Source organism: Girardinichthys multiradiatus, chromosome 12 (genome assembly GCF_021462225.1).
Source record: "Girardinichthys multiradiatus isolate DD_20200921_A chromosome 12, DD_fGirMul_XY1, whole genome shotgun sequence".
Classification (NCBI taxonomy): Eukaryota; Metazoa; Chordata; class Actinopteri; order Cyprinodontiformes; family Goodeidae; genus Girardinichthys; species Girardinichthys multiradiatus.
The window spans coordinates 38,909,274-38,926,540 of record NC_061805.1 but is presented as its reverse complement, the minus strand read 5'-3'; the positions used below and the strand labels follow the sequence as shown (position 1 = coordinate 38,926,540).

The 17,267-nt window shown below is 40.0% G+C and overlaps 1 protein-coding gene across 2 annotated transcripts in view; it reads left to right on the top strand.

The window, feature by feature from the left end:
- The first annotated feature begins 1,238 nt into the window (after positions 1-1,238).
- The window catches only part of cemip2 (cell migration inducing hyaluronidase 2), a 44,971-nt gene continuing 28,942 nt past the window's right edge, over positions 1,239-17,267 (top strand). The window contains exons 1-8 of one of the 2 annotated variants that reach the window (XM_047381742.1): positions 1,239-1,540; positions 3,081-3,136; positions 8,257-8,609; positions 8,707-8,847; positions 8,937-9,504; positions 13,852-14,021; positions 15,222-15,413; positions 16,292-16,461. In XM_047381742.1, coding sequence (XP_047237698.1) covers positions 8,276-8,609; positions 8,707-8,847; positions 8,937-9,504; positions 13,852-14,021; positions 15,222-15,413; positions 16,292-16,461 — 1,575 coding nt within the window. In that variant the 5' untranslated portion in view covers positions 1,239-1,540; positions 3,081-3,136; positions 8,257-8,275. The remainder of the gene's footprint in view (positions 1,541-3,080; positions 3,137-8,256; positions 8,610-8,706; positions 8,848-8,936; positions 9,505-13,851; positions 14,022-15,221; positions 15,414-16,291; positions 16,462-17,267) is intronic. The other variant, XM_047381741.1, reaches the window with a different exon arrangement.

The following is a 17,267-nucleotide window of genomic DNA, read 5'->3' as shown; positions in this document are numbered from 1 at the left end:
GCTTGAATGGGTTCATGGTCACCTGGTGACATCGTAACATATAGCTGTTTGTCGTCTGCATAGTTATGATAACTTACGTTATTGTTATTGAATTGAATACCTGGAACATAGATTTGAAGGAATTCAGTGCAATATGGGATGAACAAGAATACATTTTTAAAATATCAACAAATTAAATCTATAATAAAAAATAAATGTAGGCTCAATAATGTTGGGTTAAGTGTACTAGAGTTCCTTAATCTCAGCCCTCCCAAACGTATTGGCTCTGGGCCCTCTGCCTTTTGTGGGCTTCAGTATGGGCTATTTCCCGCTGGTGTATAGGTGTCGGTCATGTGTTCTTGGGTTTGAATGCTGTGGGCCTAGTTTTCGCAGGGTGCACCTCACGGGGGGCTTTATTTTTGTGAGGCTGGTGGGGGCGCATTTGCGCAGCGTGGTATTTGTGCACGGCTTTTGCATGGGCCCCAATGTTAATGTACAACTCAGGCACTCACTTCTAACATTTTCATGACACACACATGTAGGTCCTTGGGGGTGGGCAGTGGGAGTGTATTTCATTAACATCACCTCTAAGGGTTAAGTTGCATGTAGACATTGAGGTTTTTGGGGTGGGGATGATTTTGCCCCAACTCTCTCTCTTTCTTGCTTCTTTTCATTCCTTTTCGTTTCCTCTCTGTGTCCATTGCTATTGACATAATCCCAACGCAGTTTCTAATAAAGTTTATTTTATAAATATCAAGTAGAGCATTATGGCGTTAGTCGTAATGCTCCACTTGTGAAAGTAAATCTGTTGTGCTTCTTCTTGGCACTCAGACAACGATTCTAACTCTGCCGGACAGGACACGGTAAAAAAAAAAAAAAAAAAAATTATCTCCAGTTTGCCTTTGTGAGTTCAGTAGTGCTTATTATCTCCGTATGTATCTGTGAGTCTTTCCTGTGATGGAATGGGAAACAGTCCAAACATCCAGCTAACACTGATCTCTCATCCAGCACTATCAGCCAGGGCAAGCGCCAGTCGACCTATTAGATCAGGACTATCAGACTAGAGCAGATATAAAAATGACAGTGGAAGAAGAAAAATGCGAAACACGGAGTCACATGAAAATATCAAAGTGAAATTGGCGCTTGAGTACAGCACCGAAATCTTTATGAACCATGTTGTTTCTATTGTTTGCTGTATTTCCGACAGCCCATAAACGCATCATTTCCTTTCTTTCCAAGCCGCGCCTGCTCTCTCTTGTTGGGGGTTGGAGGCTGACCGCCGGACGAAAGACAGCCTATCAGCGGAAGAAAAAACATGTGCAAAAAGAGTATTTATAGAGGGAAATAAACCCGAGAACTTGCCTTCTCGATAACTTTTTCACCCTTCGCACCAGCACTGGGTGTTTTGCTTTTGAAATCGGCTCGTAGAGGAGCGAATGGACAGAGCGGTGAAGGAGAAGGAAAGCCTCATCACCGACGATAGCCCTCACAGTCCATACAGCCGTTCACATTGTGTCTGTGTCCGTCCGTCAACCTTTGGGGGTGGAAAAGGATTCACCAGGTGAGCCTTTCAGTTCAAGCGTTTTCTTTTTATTTCTGTCAGGAGAGTTCCTGTTTCTAACCGAGCTGTTGGTTAGACAGTGACAGCTGAACAACGTGTTGCTACGTGTCCCACTCTCTGAGCTAGAAGTTATACTATTTGCTCATTTTCTTGATGTATTAAGACCCCTAATGGTTCCTCTTTTATAATGCATCAGAAGCAAAGTACTCACCGTTACCCCTATAAATAACCAGCTGCATATTTTATTGCGAGAAGTGTTACTTTGGCCAAAACAAGCCCGTAGGCTGAAACTCACTTTATAAACATTTTTATACAGCGATCCTCATCCATTTAACACAACTCATGGCTCAACGGGGACCAGAGTCACAAAAAAAAAAAGCCGTGACAGTGCCGACCCAGTTCTGCATACAGTGAGGAAACACTTGGCGTAGTCACACTGCCAGTGTCGACATCCAGAGCGTGATTTTCACAGCTGAGGAATAGCTTTGTCTGTCGCGCTTAGACACCCGGTGTTTTCCACCTATTCACATCTGTTTGATATTCAGTAGCTTTCAAATCAGGACAATATGAGGGTGTTCCAGATCTGTAGCTAATACAGTTTATCGCTGATCCGCCTGCAGCTGTGCAAACTTGTGATTTGTGTCTTTATGAAAACATCCCAATGCAGGCTGCAAGTCGTTTATAACCATCCAATGTTTAATTAAAGCTACTAGCAAGATTATTTTGGTAAAATTAGTCAAACTTACTTTAGAAATTGTTTGCTACCTCTAGAAAGACATGTTATGGTCAGTTCTTCAGCTCCTTTTGCTATTTTGTTGTAAACTAAATACTTTTAGCATCCAGATAAAATCTTCTAGCCATGTGAACATGCCTTATGTGACATCACAGACGGCACCTGACCAGATTGTTTCCCTCTTATTCACAGGTTTTTTTTTTTTTGTTTTTTACAGATTCCTTCGTCAAATGCGATTACTTGTAGTCTGGCTTCAGCAAAATTAGCTGTATGACCATCATGTTTGACTATCAACATGATTTCATTGTCATTTTTTTTAAAATGCGAATAAAGCTCTATGCTAGATCTAAGAGAACATCCACCTTCCAAAAACCTTTTCCTTGTCAGTTCTCAAAATATGTTTTCTTAAGGTCCTCGGGATTGTCGATATGCTTTTGCAAACTGATAAGACATCAGTGCTTCTTTTTTTCTTCCTATTCTTAAATTTCTTTTAAGAGCGGGACATGAACTGCTTTATGAGATCTTTTAGCCTACTTCATGTTGTCAGATAGGCTCTTCTTAGGTGCTTTCTTTATGGGGAGGTGGGATTAATTCTTGCTCTGATATCAAAATTCACTTGATGATGAAAAACATTTAAGGGTAACACTAAACAGACAAATTGCCAGTTAATCCATAAAATGTTAAACAGAAGAAATCTGCAGATTGCAGATAGTTTTACACATGCAGCACTATAGAATGAGGGGCATTATGAATGTTAAAATGCAAAGAGTGCAGAAAAATTAAGAGGACTTGTGTTTTTGCTTCCAGGAAGGTTTATCTTCAAGCAATGTTGCAGCATGCCGCAGTATAAAACACAATACAAGGTAATAGTATTTATAAAGGGTATATTATATATATATATACTTTTACATTATACTCACCGGCCACTTTATTAGGTACACCTCACTAGTACCCGGTTGGACCCCCTTTTGCCTTCAGAACTGCCTTAATCATTCGTGGCATTGATTCAACAAGGTACTGGAAACATTCCTCAGAGAGTTTGGTCCATATTGACATGATGGCATCACACAGATGCCGCAGATTTGTCGGTTGCACGTCCATGATGCGAATCTCCCGTTCCACCACATCCCAAAGGTGCTCTACTGGACTGAGATCTGGTGACTGTGGAGGCCATTTGAGTCCAATGAACTCAGTATCATGTTCAAGAAACCAGTCTGAGATGATTCGTGCTTTATGACATGGTGCGTTATCCTGCTGGAAGTAACCATCAGAAGATGGGTACACTGTGGTCATAAAGGGATGGACATGGTCAGTAACAATACTCAGGTAAGCTGTGGCATTGACACGATGCTCAATTGGTACTAAGGGGCCAAAGTGTGCCAAGAAAATATCCCCCACACCATTGCACCACCACCACCAGCCTGAACCATTGATACAAGGCAGGATGGATCCATGCTTTCATGTTGTTGACGCCAAATTCTGACCCTATCATCTGAATGTTGGAGCAGAAATCAGGACTCATCAGACCAGGCAACGTTTTTCGTGTTACTGATGTTAACAGGTGCACTAAAGGGGCAACAATGAAACAACCACAAAAGCAGGAATGGTTTTGCAGGTGGAGGCCACAGACATGTTTCCCTCCTCATTTTGTTTGACATCTTTTCAGTAGTTTTGCATTTGACCAGGGTCAGTGTCACTACTGGTAGCATGAGGTGATACCTGGACCCTACAGAACTTGCACAGGCAGTCCAGCTCCACCAGGATGGCACATCAATTTGTGACATTGCCCGAAGGTTTGCTGTGTCTCCCAGCAGAGTCTCAAGGACATGGAGGAGATTCCAGCAGATTACTGTTGGAGAGTTGAACAGGGCCGCCGGAGGTCCTTAACCAGTATCGGTTCATTTGTGCGAGGAGGAACAGGATGAGTACTGCCAAAGCCCTACAAAGTGACCTCCAGTGGGTCACTGGTGTGAATGTCTCTGACCAAACCATTAGAAACAGACTTCATGAGGGAGGCCTGAGGGCCCGACATCCTCTAGTAGGCCTTGTGCTCTCTGCCCAGCACCGTGGAGCTTGACTGGCATTTGATAGAAAACATTGGAATTGGCTGGTTCGGCACTAGCGCCCTGTTGTTTCACAGATGAGAGAAGGTTCACTCTGAACTGATGTGACAGACGTGAATGGGTCTGGAGAAGCTGAGGTGAACGTTATGATGCCTGCAGCATTGGAGCTCAGGGATGCCCTGGTCAGGATCTGGAAGGAGATACCCCAGGACACCATCTGAGCATAACCCAACGTTGTCAGGCATACATACAAGCACTTAGGGGCCATACAAACTACTGAGTACCATTTTAAGTTGCTGCAATGACATTTCAGCAAATTGGACTAGCCTACTGCATCAGTTTTTTAGATGTAGTTTTTTTTTAGCACTGTATCACCCAGCTATGTTTTTACAGTGAGTGAGGATTTAAGTGGGAAGAAAATACACCACATGATGAGATCTTTAGTCTTGAGTAAGTGAACATCCAAAACAGAGTTCTATTGTCATACTTTTGCCTTTTACAGCTCAGTTATAGTTTAGATGGATGGCTGTTAATATGCGCAGTAAATGTTTTAGAAATGTTCTAATGGGATATGCCTGTTGATGTGGATATACCAGAGGGTGTTGCGCCTAGTTTGTTTTGTGGCTTACATAAATCACAGAGCTATTGTCTTACTGCCCTAGATTGTGCCCTGCTTTGTTGAGGAGTTGAAGAGGTTTGTTGTTGCTCTTGAGCAAAATGATGACAAATTGGCTCATCAAGACAAGGGTTTTTTGTTTGTGTGTGCTTATCGGTTAGCCAAATAAAGCCTTTTTTATATTTTATTGTGGACGTTTTATACTGTCACGTCGTTTCCCACAATGTACCAAGACCTTCACAGTTTTAGCACTGTGTTTATTTGCCTGTTCTCTACTAGGGCTGCAAGTCATTAAAAAATGTTGCGATAATATTGGCGATTGCAATATTAATTGCATTTGTATTGCGATGACGACATCAGTTGCAATATATCCGTATTTGTTTCTTTCCTCTGTGTGTCATCTGTGCTTCCAACACTTTGTAACCTTTAGCATTTTTGGCAATGTCATTTATGTCCGCTGTGAGACTCTGGCACACTAGCTAAATATTACGTTAGCATGTAAAATGCATATTCATAACAGTTGGAATATATTAGCCATTGCACTGAAACAGTCCTTTGCGATATGAATATTGCAAACACTGATCTTGCTATGATGATATATTTGTGGTAAATTGTACAGCCTTACACATCATAAATTACCCCTGATTTTCCGTCTTGACAGATTAAAAGTCTTGTGATGTAGCTTTAATAAAGAGAGGACATATTAACTAGAAATCCAGATTTATCTCTTTATCATAGCTTTGTCCAATATCAGTTAGGATGGGCTTTAGCTTGTAAGTCTCTGTAATAAAAGTGTCTATTGGAGAAAAAAGGAAAGATGCTGTTGTAGTGTTCATCTTAAAAAGTGCCATTATTTTCCACTCCATATAAAGTGGAAACGTCTGTATACCACTGTTAAAATCTTGTTTTTTAATGTAGAAAAATGAGACCAAGATGCATCCTGTGATAGATGAGCTGTATCTCCTTTGGAAAACGTATAGGAAAAAACATCTACAATTTAGTGGTTTTATAAGTTTGCATATCCTTGAAGTAACTGTTGAAGCACCTTTTGATTTTATCCCAGCACTTTATATTTTTGGACAGGACTCTATCAGCATGGCACATCTGGACTTCGCAATATTTGTCCACAAAATCACTCCAAATATATCAGATTGCCAGAGCATCTCCTGTGCAGAGCCTTCTTTAGATCACCCCAATGATTTCTCAATCTGATTCCAGTCTGTGCTCTGGCTTGGCCGTTCTCAAACCATAACCATCTTTTGCTTTGGTGCTTTTTAATCGTGCTAAAAGATGCAGTTCCTCTTCATCCTCGGCTTTCTAGCAGCATCATTGACAGGGCCATCACTCCATGTACCTTGACTACGGACCTAGTTACAGCTACATAAAAGATGGCATTGAAGCATGACATTGTTATCACATGTACGACCATTACTTGCGTAAAACTCCTGCAGCCTGTTTAGCTTTTCACCGTGAAATCCCTTTGAGTGTTTTGGAATCTCTCTGTGGACCATAGTTTTTGCTTTGGGATGTGACTAAGAAAACATCAGGAAAAGCCTAGTAGAACAACTATAGTTTATTGAGGGTATCAGTTGCTATTCAAGCATGAGCTTGAATGTTCTGGTTAATTCTGAACACAGAAACATCTTCATATGCACACTTATGGACCCTCTATATATGAGTTCCTTATTTCTTCTTTTTCCCTCTGAAAGATCTGATTGTTTTTTATTTGAGTTGTACAGGTTTTAGATGACATTAAAGGTGGAGAAAGTTCAGAAACATTTTTCTTTGTGAAATGTTTTCAAAGCACCAAAACTTGGCACTTTAACAGGGGTGTGTTTGCTTTTTTTTTAATATCCAGTACATGCTAAGTGATTGCTTCTGCCCACTTGACGTCTTTATGTTTGTACGGCTCATATTCTGGCAAAAGTCAGTTTGCGCAGTAATAAGGCTGTCCCACCTCGTCTATGGGAATATATGAGGGGCTCTCCCACTCTTAAAGAAAAAATTGTGTGAAGTTTTGGAATAGTAGTAAGGCTAGTTCAGAGGAATTTAATTCTTTACGCCATTATTTTAGGATGATGAGAAATATGTGTATGTATAGCCATCCATGGCCTCAGTTTCTTGGTGTTGCTTTCTCCATTTATGCTAAACAATCTCGAGCTCGTGCTGAAGCGCTCTCCCTCTTCTCCACAGTAATTGGTGCCATCTGTTTGGCTGTGTGTTGGTGTTTGAAATGCTCTATTATGTTGTGATCCATTAATGCTGTCAAGAGCAACCAGTGTCATCCCGCTCAAGACAAATCATCCAAGACGTTTGGCACTGATGTGAAAAATTACCTTGCGTTTTAAAATCAAATCCCTGGATATTAACCTTGAGGCCCAAGACGTAGTTGGTTGGAGGTTAATTCTCAGATTTTTCCCTACATTTTAAATCAAGACCAATAGGAAGGAGTATATGTAGATTTTGTGTTAATGTGGTGAAGTACAAACTGTGCTTTATATGGCTTTCATTTACTAATGACTTTGTTCTTGCATTTGTCCCATAAAGACCACATTTTGGGGCACAACTAAAAGTTGTCCTAAGTCATTCTCTCACCTGTGCTGTGTATCTTTTGAGTTTCTCCAGCCATTTGGGCGCTTCTCTGAGTTAAGCTGTCCCTGCCAGTCCAGGTCTTGAAATTTTTGCATTGTGCTATGCTCAAAGCTTGGGATATTGTTTTTTAGCTTAACCCTGCTTTAAACAAGTCCACACCTTTCTCCCTGACCTGTCTGCTGTGTTTCTTGCTCTCCACGATGCTGTTTGTTTTCTAATGTTATCCAACAAACCTTTGAGGCCTTTACAGAGGAGATGGGTAATACTTATTGCCCTGTCTACACAAAACTGGGTTGGAGAGTATCCACAAAACTTCTTGGTTGGATGGGAAGTCGCATCCTATCCAACAAAGCGGCTGCAAAAGCGACTACATTCAAATCCTGCTTCTAGAGTGGTAGAGTTCATGGAAAAAAATATGAAACTTGTGTATTGTTTTTCTTCCACTTCACAAGTATGCACTTCTTTGTGTTGGTCTGTCTCATGAAACCCTAATGAAACGGGCTAAAATATGTGGTGTAGCTAAATGTGAAAATGTTTATGAATTGTGAATAATTTAGCATGGTACTGTAGATGTGAATAAGGCTAGGAACACAATTTTCTTTGTATAGTCACTTTAAGACTTCTATTACTTACGTTTCACTTAAGGAGAAGTGAAATGAGGAAATACATTTTTCCTTCACACGCTTGATCTGTCTTTTTTTTCTGCCCTCAGATAAGCGGACAAGAATACCATGCCGACAAGTGATTGCCCAGGCCGCTTCCCAGCATTTGTGGCTCCGTCTCACAGCAACCATCAGAGATGTCCAGGTTACGTTCCCGGGCGGGTGGCTCCAGTCTGCTCGCCTACACCTTCCAAAGGTCCACCACCTCCGCCGTTGAAGCCACATGGCCTGCGACTGCAGCAACGAACTGCACCCAATCTGTCTGTTGAAAACCAGCGCAGGGTACCTTCTCTGAACCTTCGGCAAAGGAAAAACACCCTTATCTGCTGTGGAGTCTCGCTGGGCACTTTCTTTCTTACACTTATACTTGTCCTCAGTCTCACAAGTGGAGACGAGTTGGATGGTTAGTATTTTAGGACCAGCTTTTAAGTATGTTTCTCAAAATTAGTGGAATTCATACTATTGGGTTTTTTAATGTCTTTTATTGGTCATGATTACAGAGAACTGTCCAGACCACCACTTATCCCTTCGTAGCTGGAATCCAGGTCACCAACCAGACAAGGATATTGTTGTCCAGATGGGACATTTGTATAGACTGGAATCTTCTGCCACCTTTCGTTCACTTACCATCCAATCAGGAGGTAAGATTATTATTTTATAGCATTTTCAGCCATAGTGTTTGGATTATATAGCAAGTAATTTTAGTTAAAGATCATTTGATTTTTCACAGGTTGTGTAGTTTTTGCTGACAATGTGGATGGCAGCAGAAACATAACCTTGAGGACTCATCACATCCTCATAGAAGATGGTGGAGCTCTTCATATCGGTTCACCCAAATGTCGCTACCGGTCTCGTGCCACAATTGCCCTCATGGGTCGCTCCGACAACAAAGATGTCCCGGAAGTCCGTTTCCTGGGCCGCAAGTTTATTGGCGTCATGAGTGGTGGAACGTTAGAGCTGCATGGCACAGAGCGGGTTTCCTGGTCTCTGCTGACCCGAAGCATCCCTGCATCCGGTCTTGCCACCGGGGATTATGCCTTTCAGAAAAACTTCAGCCGAGGGATCAACTTCCGAGTGTTCGACCCGGACACGTCTGCTTTGCTGTATGCTGAACGCTATGACACCCACGATTCCTGGAATGACAGTGTGCGACTCACCCAGCTGCTGCGCTCCCTACCCGCAGGGCGCATAGTTGCTATGGCTGTGGGAGACTCTGCCGTCAAGAGCTTGGTGGATGAAACCAAGAAAGCTATTAAAGAGGTGCTTGGCAGCAGGTTTGCCTATGATCTCAAATACAGGTAAAAAAATATTACCACAAGGATTCATATTTGGATCCTCCTTATGGGAGATGAATTAGCTTTAAAGCTTTTTTGAAATGATGTTTGTTTTCGTTTTTTCCTGTGTTGGGAAAGTGTCAGCTCTCATAAAGTGCTTTTGCTTCTCCAAATAGTGTTGCATGGAAACGTCTTTAGGAACATCTTGTTTAATATCAGTCTCCAGGGGCTGATACGGAAGATTATTGTTTTTTATTTGACAACTAAAGTAAACGCTTCAACTTTTGAAGCCTCACTGCTTGGAGCACCAGCATTTTGTTGCACGCATATCCTCAACAAAAGAAAATAAATAATGCCCGCTTTCATGCATCATTACATTTGACACTTTCCCTTCAGTCTTTCCCAGTGACTTGGCTTCCTGTTTCCTGTGCCTTTCTGGTGTATCGCACAGCACCAGAAAAAGGAAGAGCACACAGGATAGCAGGGTCTTGGTCACAGGTTACAGCATTTGTACAAAATCTGGCAATTCAGGATATTTTATGTTCCATGTGGTTATTATCTCAACAGAACAGATGGAGAAAGGTGCATTGTCTGTAGTTCTGCTTACGTGAGTTGGTGGATTTTAAATGAACTTTCAGTGGCAGATGTATTGTTACTATCACTCAGATCCAAGTATGTACAAGGTCAGCATTTCCCACAATTCTGTGATTTGGTGTTGGACCTGCTGGGATCCTCAGAGGCCTCCAGTGTCACATTTGACATTTGGGGTTGGATGTCAAAGCAGTCTAATTTCTAAGCAAATTCCACATTAGTTTATGTGAGTCACATAATAACATTGCATTTATTCTTAGAGGTGCTTGTGTACTACTAGTAGTGTACATTTGCATGTTGTGACAAAGCAAAGTGACCTACCCCTTATACATTTTTTTCTGTTTTTGTGCTTTTCACACCCAAATGTTATGTTTCAAATCATTCAATTCAATTCAAAAATACTTTATTAATCCCAAAGGGAAATTAAATGTTGTTGTAGCTCATTATGAATCCAACCTGATGTCTGTCTGTCCGTCCGTCCGTCCGTCCGTCCGTCCGTCCGTCCGTGAGTGATAGCCTGAGTAAATTAACGAAACAGTTTATGAAATTGAAGAAAACCAAAAATCAACCGGGCCCTATGTGGAATAAGTGATTACTCCCGAAACGTAATAACTGCTTGAGTCACCCATGGTGGCATCAACTCCTGTGGATTGTTGGTGATAACTGTTGTGATAATAATGAGTCTTTTCTATCACTGTGGTGGAAGTTTGGCCCTCTCTTTGCAAATTGTTTTTAATACAGCTGCTTAACATGAAGTTTGAGTATTAACGGCCTATTTAAGGTTATTGCACAGCATCTAAATCAGATTTAAGTCCAGACTTTGGCTTGGCCACTCCAAAACCTTTGTTCTTTTTTTGAAATGCTGTTAGTTTTAAGCCAGATGTCACACGATGCACATCTCCACTACTGTTCAGTGTTCTCTCCATTTGTGAGTAACAGCTCTGTCAGACTGTCAGACCTGCCGTACCTAAGTCACTTTTTCCCATTTGTTCTTATATTTCTTTAAATTAATGCATGATGTGTGGCTTAATGAGGTCTTTTAGCCTACTTCATGTTGACAGACAGGTTCTATTAAAACACTTTTTTGATTCTACATATCTGTAGAATCAAGAATTTTCTTTTTTTTTATTTAGCTTGCTTTTAGATTTGCCAGTAGTAATTAATACACCTGTGTTTTTTCAAGTTTTTGTATGAAGTTTTTTGTTTTAATATCAAACTGTGAAGGTGTGCGTGTGTATGTGTGTGTTTCAGACCAGTTAAACTGAGCATAATAACAAAGATTCATGTTGTGGGTATGTTGAGAAACTGCAGAGATTGTTGTCACAGAAACCAAATGGGGTGCACCTTCCTGAAAACCTTTTAAACTCCTTAGTGCACTTTGCATTTACCAGCTTGAACACCTTATGTCCTCATGTTACATACACTTAAACACATTCATTTTGAAGGCCAGGGTGTGTCCAAACCCTTGACTTGGACTTGATTGTTATGACTAAAGTATAACAAATAGTTGCCTTTCCCAAATGCATTAGAGGACTCCCAGGTTGGTTTTACTTGCGTCAGCTGTCCTTCCTGGCACAAATGACCTCTGTCTTCAGTCTTTGTCTAGAAGTTGCACGCTCACACATGTTGGTCTGTAGTGAATTCAACTCTGACCTGTCTGTTATCGGTTTCCATGCAAACAAGGCAGTTGTTAACAGAATATCAAACCAGTGATTGGAATAAGGGTGTGATGATAAAATACAGTGGATCCTGTTTATCTTTTGGCAGAGCTTTGATTTGGTGGTAATATATTTCCTTACAAAAATGTTGGTTCGTTCTCATAGTGTTTGTTTAAAAAGAGGTGTTTCAATTAGAGCTGGACTTTGTGTTTGTTAAATCTATGGTAACAGCTGTATTTGGAGATGGAAACGCTGAGCCTAGTGTCAGATGTCTTATTGTTCACTGTGTTTTAGAGCAATCAGTCTGCTTATATCACTTGTTGTTTTATGCACATTAACTAATTTAACCAGATTTTATTACATTTACCTAAGCATGTAATGGTTACACGTAATGGTTACGTTAGGTGTGGTTATATTGATGAAGTACCAAAACGTACTTCATCAATATAACCAGTAGCTGAACTTTGACTTTGATCATATGCTTTAAATGGTACACCCAGTACCTTTTGTTATTCACACCCTTAATCTCATCTGCTGAAATTGTTTAACTTTTCTTCATTTAGATCCCTTGTTCCAATCTTATTTGAAAATTATTTTCTAGTTGCTGATTTATAATTTCCCACAAAATGAGGGCAGCACGATGTGAAACTGATCACTTTGCATGAGGATCTGTTTTCTTTTTGTAGGTCTTACATTGGGGGGGGGGGGGGGGGGGTGCCAAAGCAGAGTGGTTTGCAATCAAATTCCCCACTTATATATAGGGAAGAGTTTTTATGTGAGTCAGCGACTCATCATCACTCAGACTCCTTTTGCAATGACACTAAAATATGTTTCTAAATTTGGATCTGTTAATTCTGGTGCAGCTTTTTGCTGCTTCAGCTGTAGTTATTTTTACCATTGGGTAAAAAGTGTTTTTTATTTCTGATAAATTTCATGATTTGGCTTAGTGCAAATGAAAATGAAATTTAAAACAAATCTTAGATTATACCTAATTAAATAAAAGCGCTTTAAGTTCAGTCCATTTTCCATGTCCCATAAAATATTTTTAATACAGAAATGTATGTTGTGGTATACCAAATCACATGTAAGACTCCTGATCAGAAAATGGCCCAGCAGACAATCATTAACACACTCTACAAACAGGGTAAGTCACAGAAGGTCATTGCTAAAGAAGCTGTATGTTCAGAGTGCTGAATCCAAGCATATTGATGGAAAGTTGAGTGGAAGGAAAAAGTGTGGTTAAAACACAGTTTCATAAGCAACAGGGATAAACACAGCCACAGGAGGGTTGTAAAGCAAAACTCATTAATATTTCAATGAAGATTTACAGTCTGCTTAGTGGCCCTACTTTACAGTAAGAGCGCAATTTAGAAGACGAAAGAGTTTAAAAATGTCTCACGGGGCTACGTGGAGTAGTGAAGAAGTAGAGGCGCACAATTACATTTGAACACCAAAGTCACAACAGAACTCCGATGAGACAGACTTTTTCTTTTGCATTTTTTTCTTTTTGATCAGCGCAATACTGCCCCCAAAACAATTTGTTGGAACTGCATGACTTTGCTTGGTCCTGTCTAAAACATAAAGGTGTGAATTTATGTCACTTTTTCCAATCGCTGAACCAGACCAGCAATATGAATGCACCCTTTAAAGGCCACCGAGCACATACGTATCCATAACATGGGCTACAACAGTCGCTTTCTTTGTATTTTGAAAGCTATTCCTGAACCATAGGCAACATCCAAAGTGTTTTAGCCAGACTACGTAGAAAAATGACTGTTTTGTACAAAACATAAAAGTTCTCAGATGAAAGTAAAGCAGAAAGTAGATGCATTTCATTTGGAAATCAAATTCTCAGTCTGTAGGAAAAGTAGAGAGGCACAGAATCAAATTTTTCTTGTGGTTAAGTATGACGTTTCCCACAGGAGGTGATGATTTAGTGAGCCTTTCCATCTGCTGGTGTTGCACCTGTAGTTGGATGTATTTACTGTGTTTGCTTATACAGTAGCTGTTCATTTTTGTGATTTAAGCACATTGCCACATCATCATCATTGTTTTGTCCAATGGAAACATGAAATGTGGGACTTCTCTGGTACATTTTCTTTTGCTCCTTTGGTTGCTGCAGGCAGGCATGGGCTTTGGTTTCTGTGGTTGGAGGTGGCAACGAGTCATGCTCGGAGGATGTAAGGAAACATGAAAACCTCAACACAGGTGGAAGAGCTCTTGCAACTTGCAATTTCACCACTGTGGACGGAGTGGACTTCTCAGTGTCTGCCTACAGCGAGTGGAAGAATGGTGAGAGGCAGCTTTTGTTGGGCCATGAAGTCAACCCAGTAAATGTCTTTGATTAAAAATGTAATAATGGGCCTATTACCAAGCGTATTTCTTTCTGCAGATGTATCTAATTGTGCAAACTATTTCTGTATAGATTACTTCACATGATCTCAGTGGATGCGCAATAATTCAGAGGCCAAGATCTGAGTAATGGTAATGCAACCACAGATGTTATGGAAACTCTAGTCTCTGGAATGTGATTTCCCCCAAGCTTCTTTTCATTTCCTTTTATTGTATCATATGAAAAAAATGAGTGCAGATGAGTATATTTATAGATTTTCCAGATCCTCCTCAGCTTTGAATGTGCTTCTATTACCATATCTTCTTAAGTCTTGTTGTGATCTATGAAGGTAAAAACTTGCTGAATCGTAAGTATGGTTTGATGAGATGCTGGAATTCTGTATTTTCCAGCAACGCTCCAGGTTTTCTGTCGGAGAAACCTACTTGGGGAACCAATACCCTTTAAAACTGAAGCAGAGGAAAACCCTTTAGGCTCAACTGAAAAACAACATTAAACTATCTCAGCTGTCTCTTAGATTTTTGGATTAGTGTCTTTTAAAAATGTTTCCAAATAAATTTTGAGTTTGTCACTAGAAAGTTTGACAGTCATTTTTCTTTTTGTACACAAATGCCCGATAAGCTAAAGTTGGTATGCCACTTATTCAAAAACCAAGCCAGAACTCTTTCCAATCCTTTTTTATGGTAATTTGAATGTGAGTTTTATCCTAACCAAATATAACATAAGCAACATAATCTGCATTGTATTTTTTGTGGTACCTTGTATAGCAAAGCTAGGACACCCTTTAATAAGCTTAAACCTCTTAGAGCTGTGGTTTGGTTTCATTCTTAATATTTTTTACCATGGCTATGTGAATTAGTTGTGCTGGATTTTATTTAGAGGTATTGGCATCAATACAGATGCATGCCACAATGCCTATATTTAGGTAATTCATATAAAAGAAGCATTAATGCTTGTGGTTGTAACTTGAGAAGACTAATTAAATTAATTGTTTATATAATTTTACAAAAAGGTATTTTGTGAAATGGTTGTCCAAATATTGCTGTTGCTATTTTGCACACATTGATATTGCTATGATGATTATTATTCAATATATTTTGTGCAGCTCTAATGAGTCTTGCTTCCTGTCCCACGCCCAACAGGCTACCCCATCATGGGCTTCCTGGTAGACGCTGCAGACCAGGTGGTGCTTAACCTCCAAGATGAAGTCCAGCAGACCTGGAAACCAGGTGATAACATTGTGGTCGCCAGTACAGACTACTCCATGCACCAGGCTGAAGAGTTCACCCTGCTACCCTGCCCTCGGTGTACCAGCAGGCAGGTCAGGATACAAGGTGAGACAAAAGGAAGCACTTTGTGTTTCTGTGCGGTTTCTTTGCTGCAAACTTAAATGAGACTTCAGTTACAGTTTAGCGGTTGTGCTCTGTGGCGCTGCTCTTATATTCATGTATACTCCAGGATAATGGGATAGAAAAAAAGTGCAGGTATTGCTGATTAATATTGAACATGTAATGAATGGTTTATAGTCAAAGGCCACTAGGAGGATCATGCTCTTCAGTTATGCCTATAAATGAGATTAGTAAATGTCCTGGTAATCAGCAAGTACAATGGAATCCGTTTTCTTTTTCAGCTGTTGTGGTGATGTAAGGTTTCTGGAAGTTTTAAAAGAGATAATAAGTTTTTTACTGGAAACTTTATCTCATGATAACGACAGGAACTTTAGGAGTCTGGATAAATTTCCTTCCAGTTGATGCTTTACCATCTTCACTTCTGTTCACAGTTATGTTCTCTATCAGACATGCCTCCTGATTTCATTCCTATCTGGTCAGTAAACATCCACTCCCTGTCTGGAGAAGATCGGTGCATATTATGTGTATAGTGCTATGTGGTGGCATGGAGGAAAGGCTGAGCAAGTTTTACATTTGCTAACCATGATTACAGCTGTACTCTATATGCACTTTCTGCTCTGGCAAAGAACTGGTGATTTATGTGCATGTGCATTTTATTATTTAGAGATATTGGTTTGAGGGTTGGTTTAGTGAGAGCAGCAAAGCACACGTCCTTTCACGGACAAAAAAAAACAACTTGTTTTTTCTCCCAAAATAAAATGGGAATCTTTCAACTCTTCTATCAACCTTCTAACACCCCCAACACGTTTCAGAAGCAGGTGCCTAATTTATTTTTTTACAGTAAAACTTTCTGTGGTGTTTAGGGAAGCCTCGGTACAACCATGTTGGTGAGATCCTTGATGGAGTCGACATGCGGGCTGAAGTGGCTCTGCTCTCTAGAAACATTCTTGTCTATGGAGAAATGGAAAACTCTTGCTATGGAGACAACCTGTGCCAGTTCTTTAACCACGACACCTATGGCGGCCACATCAAGGTGTGTGTCTGTGTGTGTAATTTTATAGCATAATCCTGTATTTATAATGTACTAAATATTTGTTGTCTCAACAGAACTTCGTGTTCTCTGAAATGGTCAGTTTTCATGCTGAGATGTTAAATTATGGTTAGATTCTGTCTCTGTACATCATCAAAATAAGTAAAAATACTACGGGTATTCAGTTTAGATGGTAAACATGAAGCTCTCATTTATTTTCATCCTACTCTGCATTTGATATTTTATTCCGGTCCTTCATATCTCACTTTCAGGAAACTCGGAATATTTAAAATCTAACCAGACTCTGCAGACGGTTCAACAATAACCTGTTTATGACAGTGGTTTAATCTGCAAAATTATTCTTGAGGAACCTTTAATGAATACGTTATGGCATTTTTAGACTTTGTAATAAGTATTTTTTTATTATTATTATTATCGCCCTTAAAGGACAAATACCATTACATTTGAAGTTTCATATGAACAATATTACAGCCTTTTCTACACACTGATGTTGTTAGCACGAAAATCATAACAGAAAACAAGATTAAATTAGTTGAATCACATGAAGCAATCTTATGGGAGTATAAATGACCTTATGTAAACAAAGCTGCTCGGTCTAAGGGTCGGTCCCATTTCGAAAATCTATCCTTGCCACTAGCACTTCCCAGTCCCCATAGCCATTAGCACATAATTCAAGAAGTGATTAAAATATTCCATTGAGATTTGGAACACTCCTTTATGAAGCATGATCGCCTCTCGGTAATTTAAGTAATTTTGGTAAGTTACATCAACTGATGTGACTTAATAAG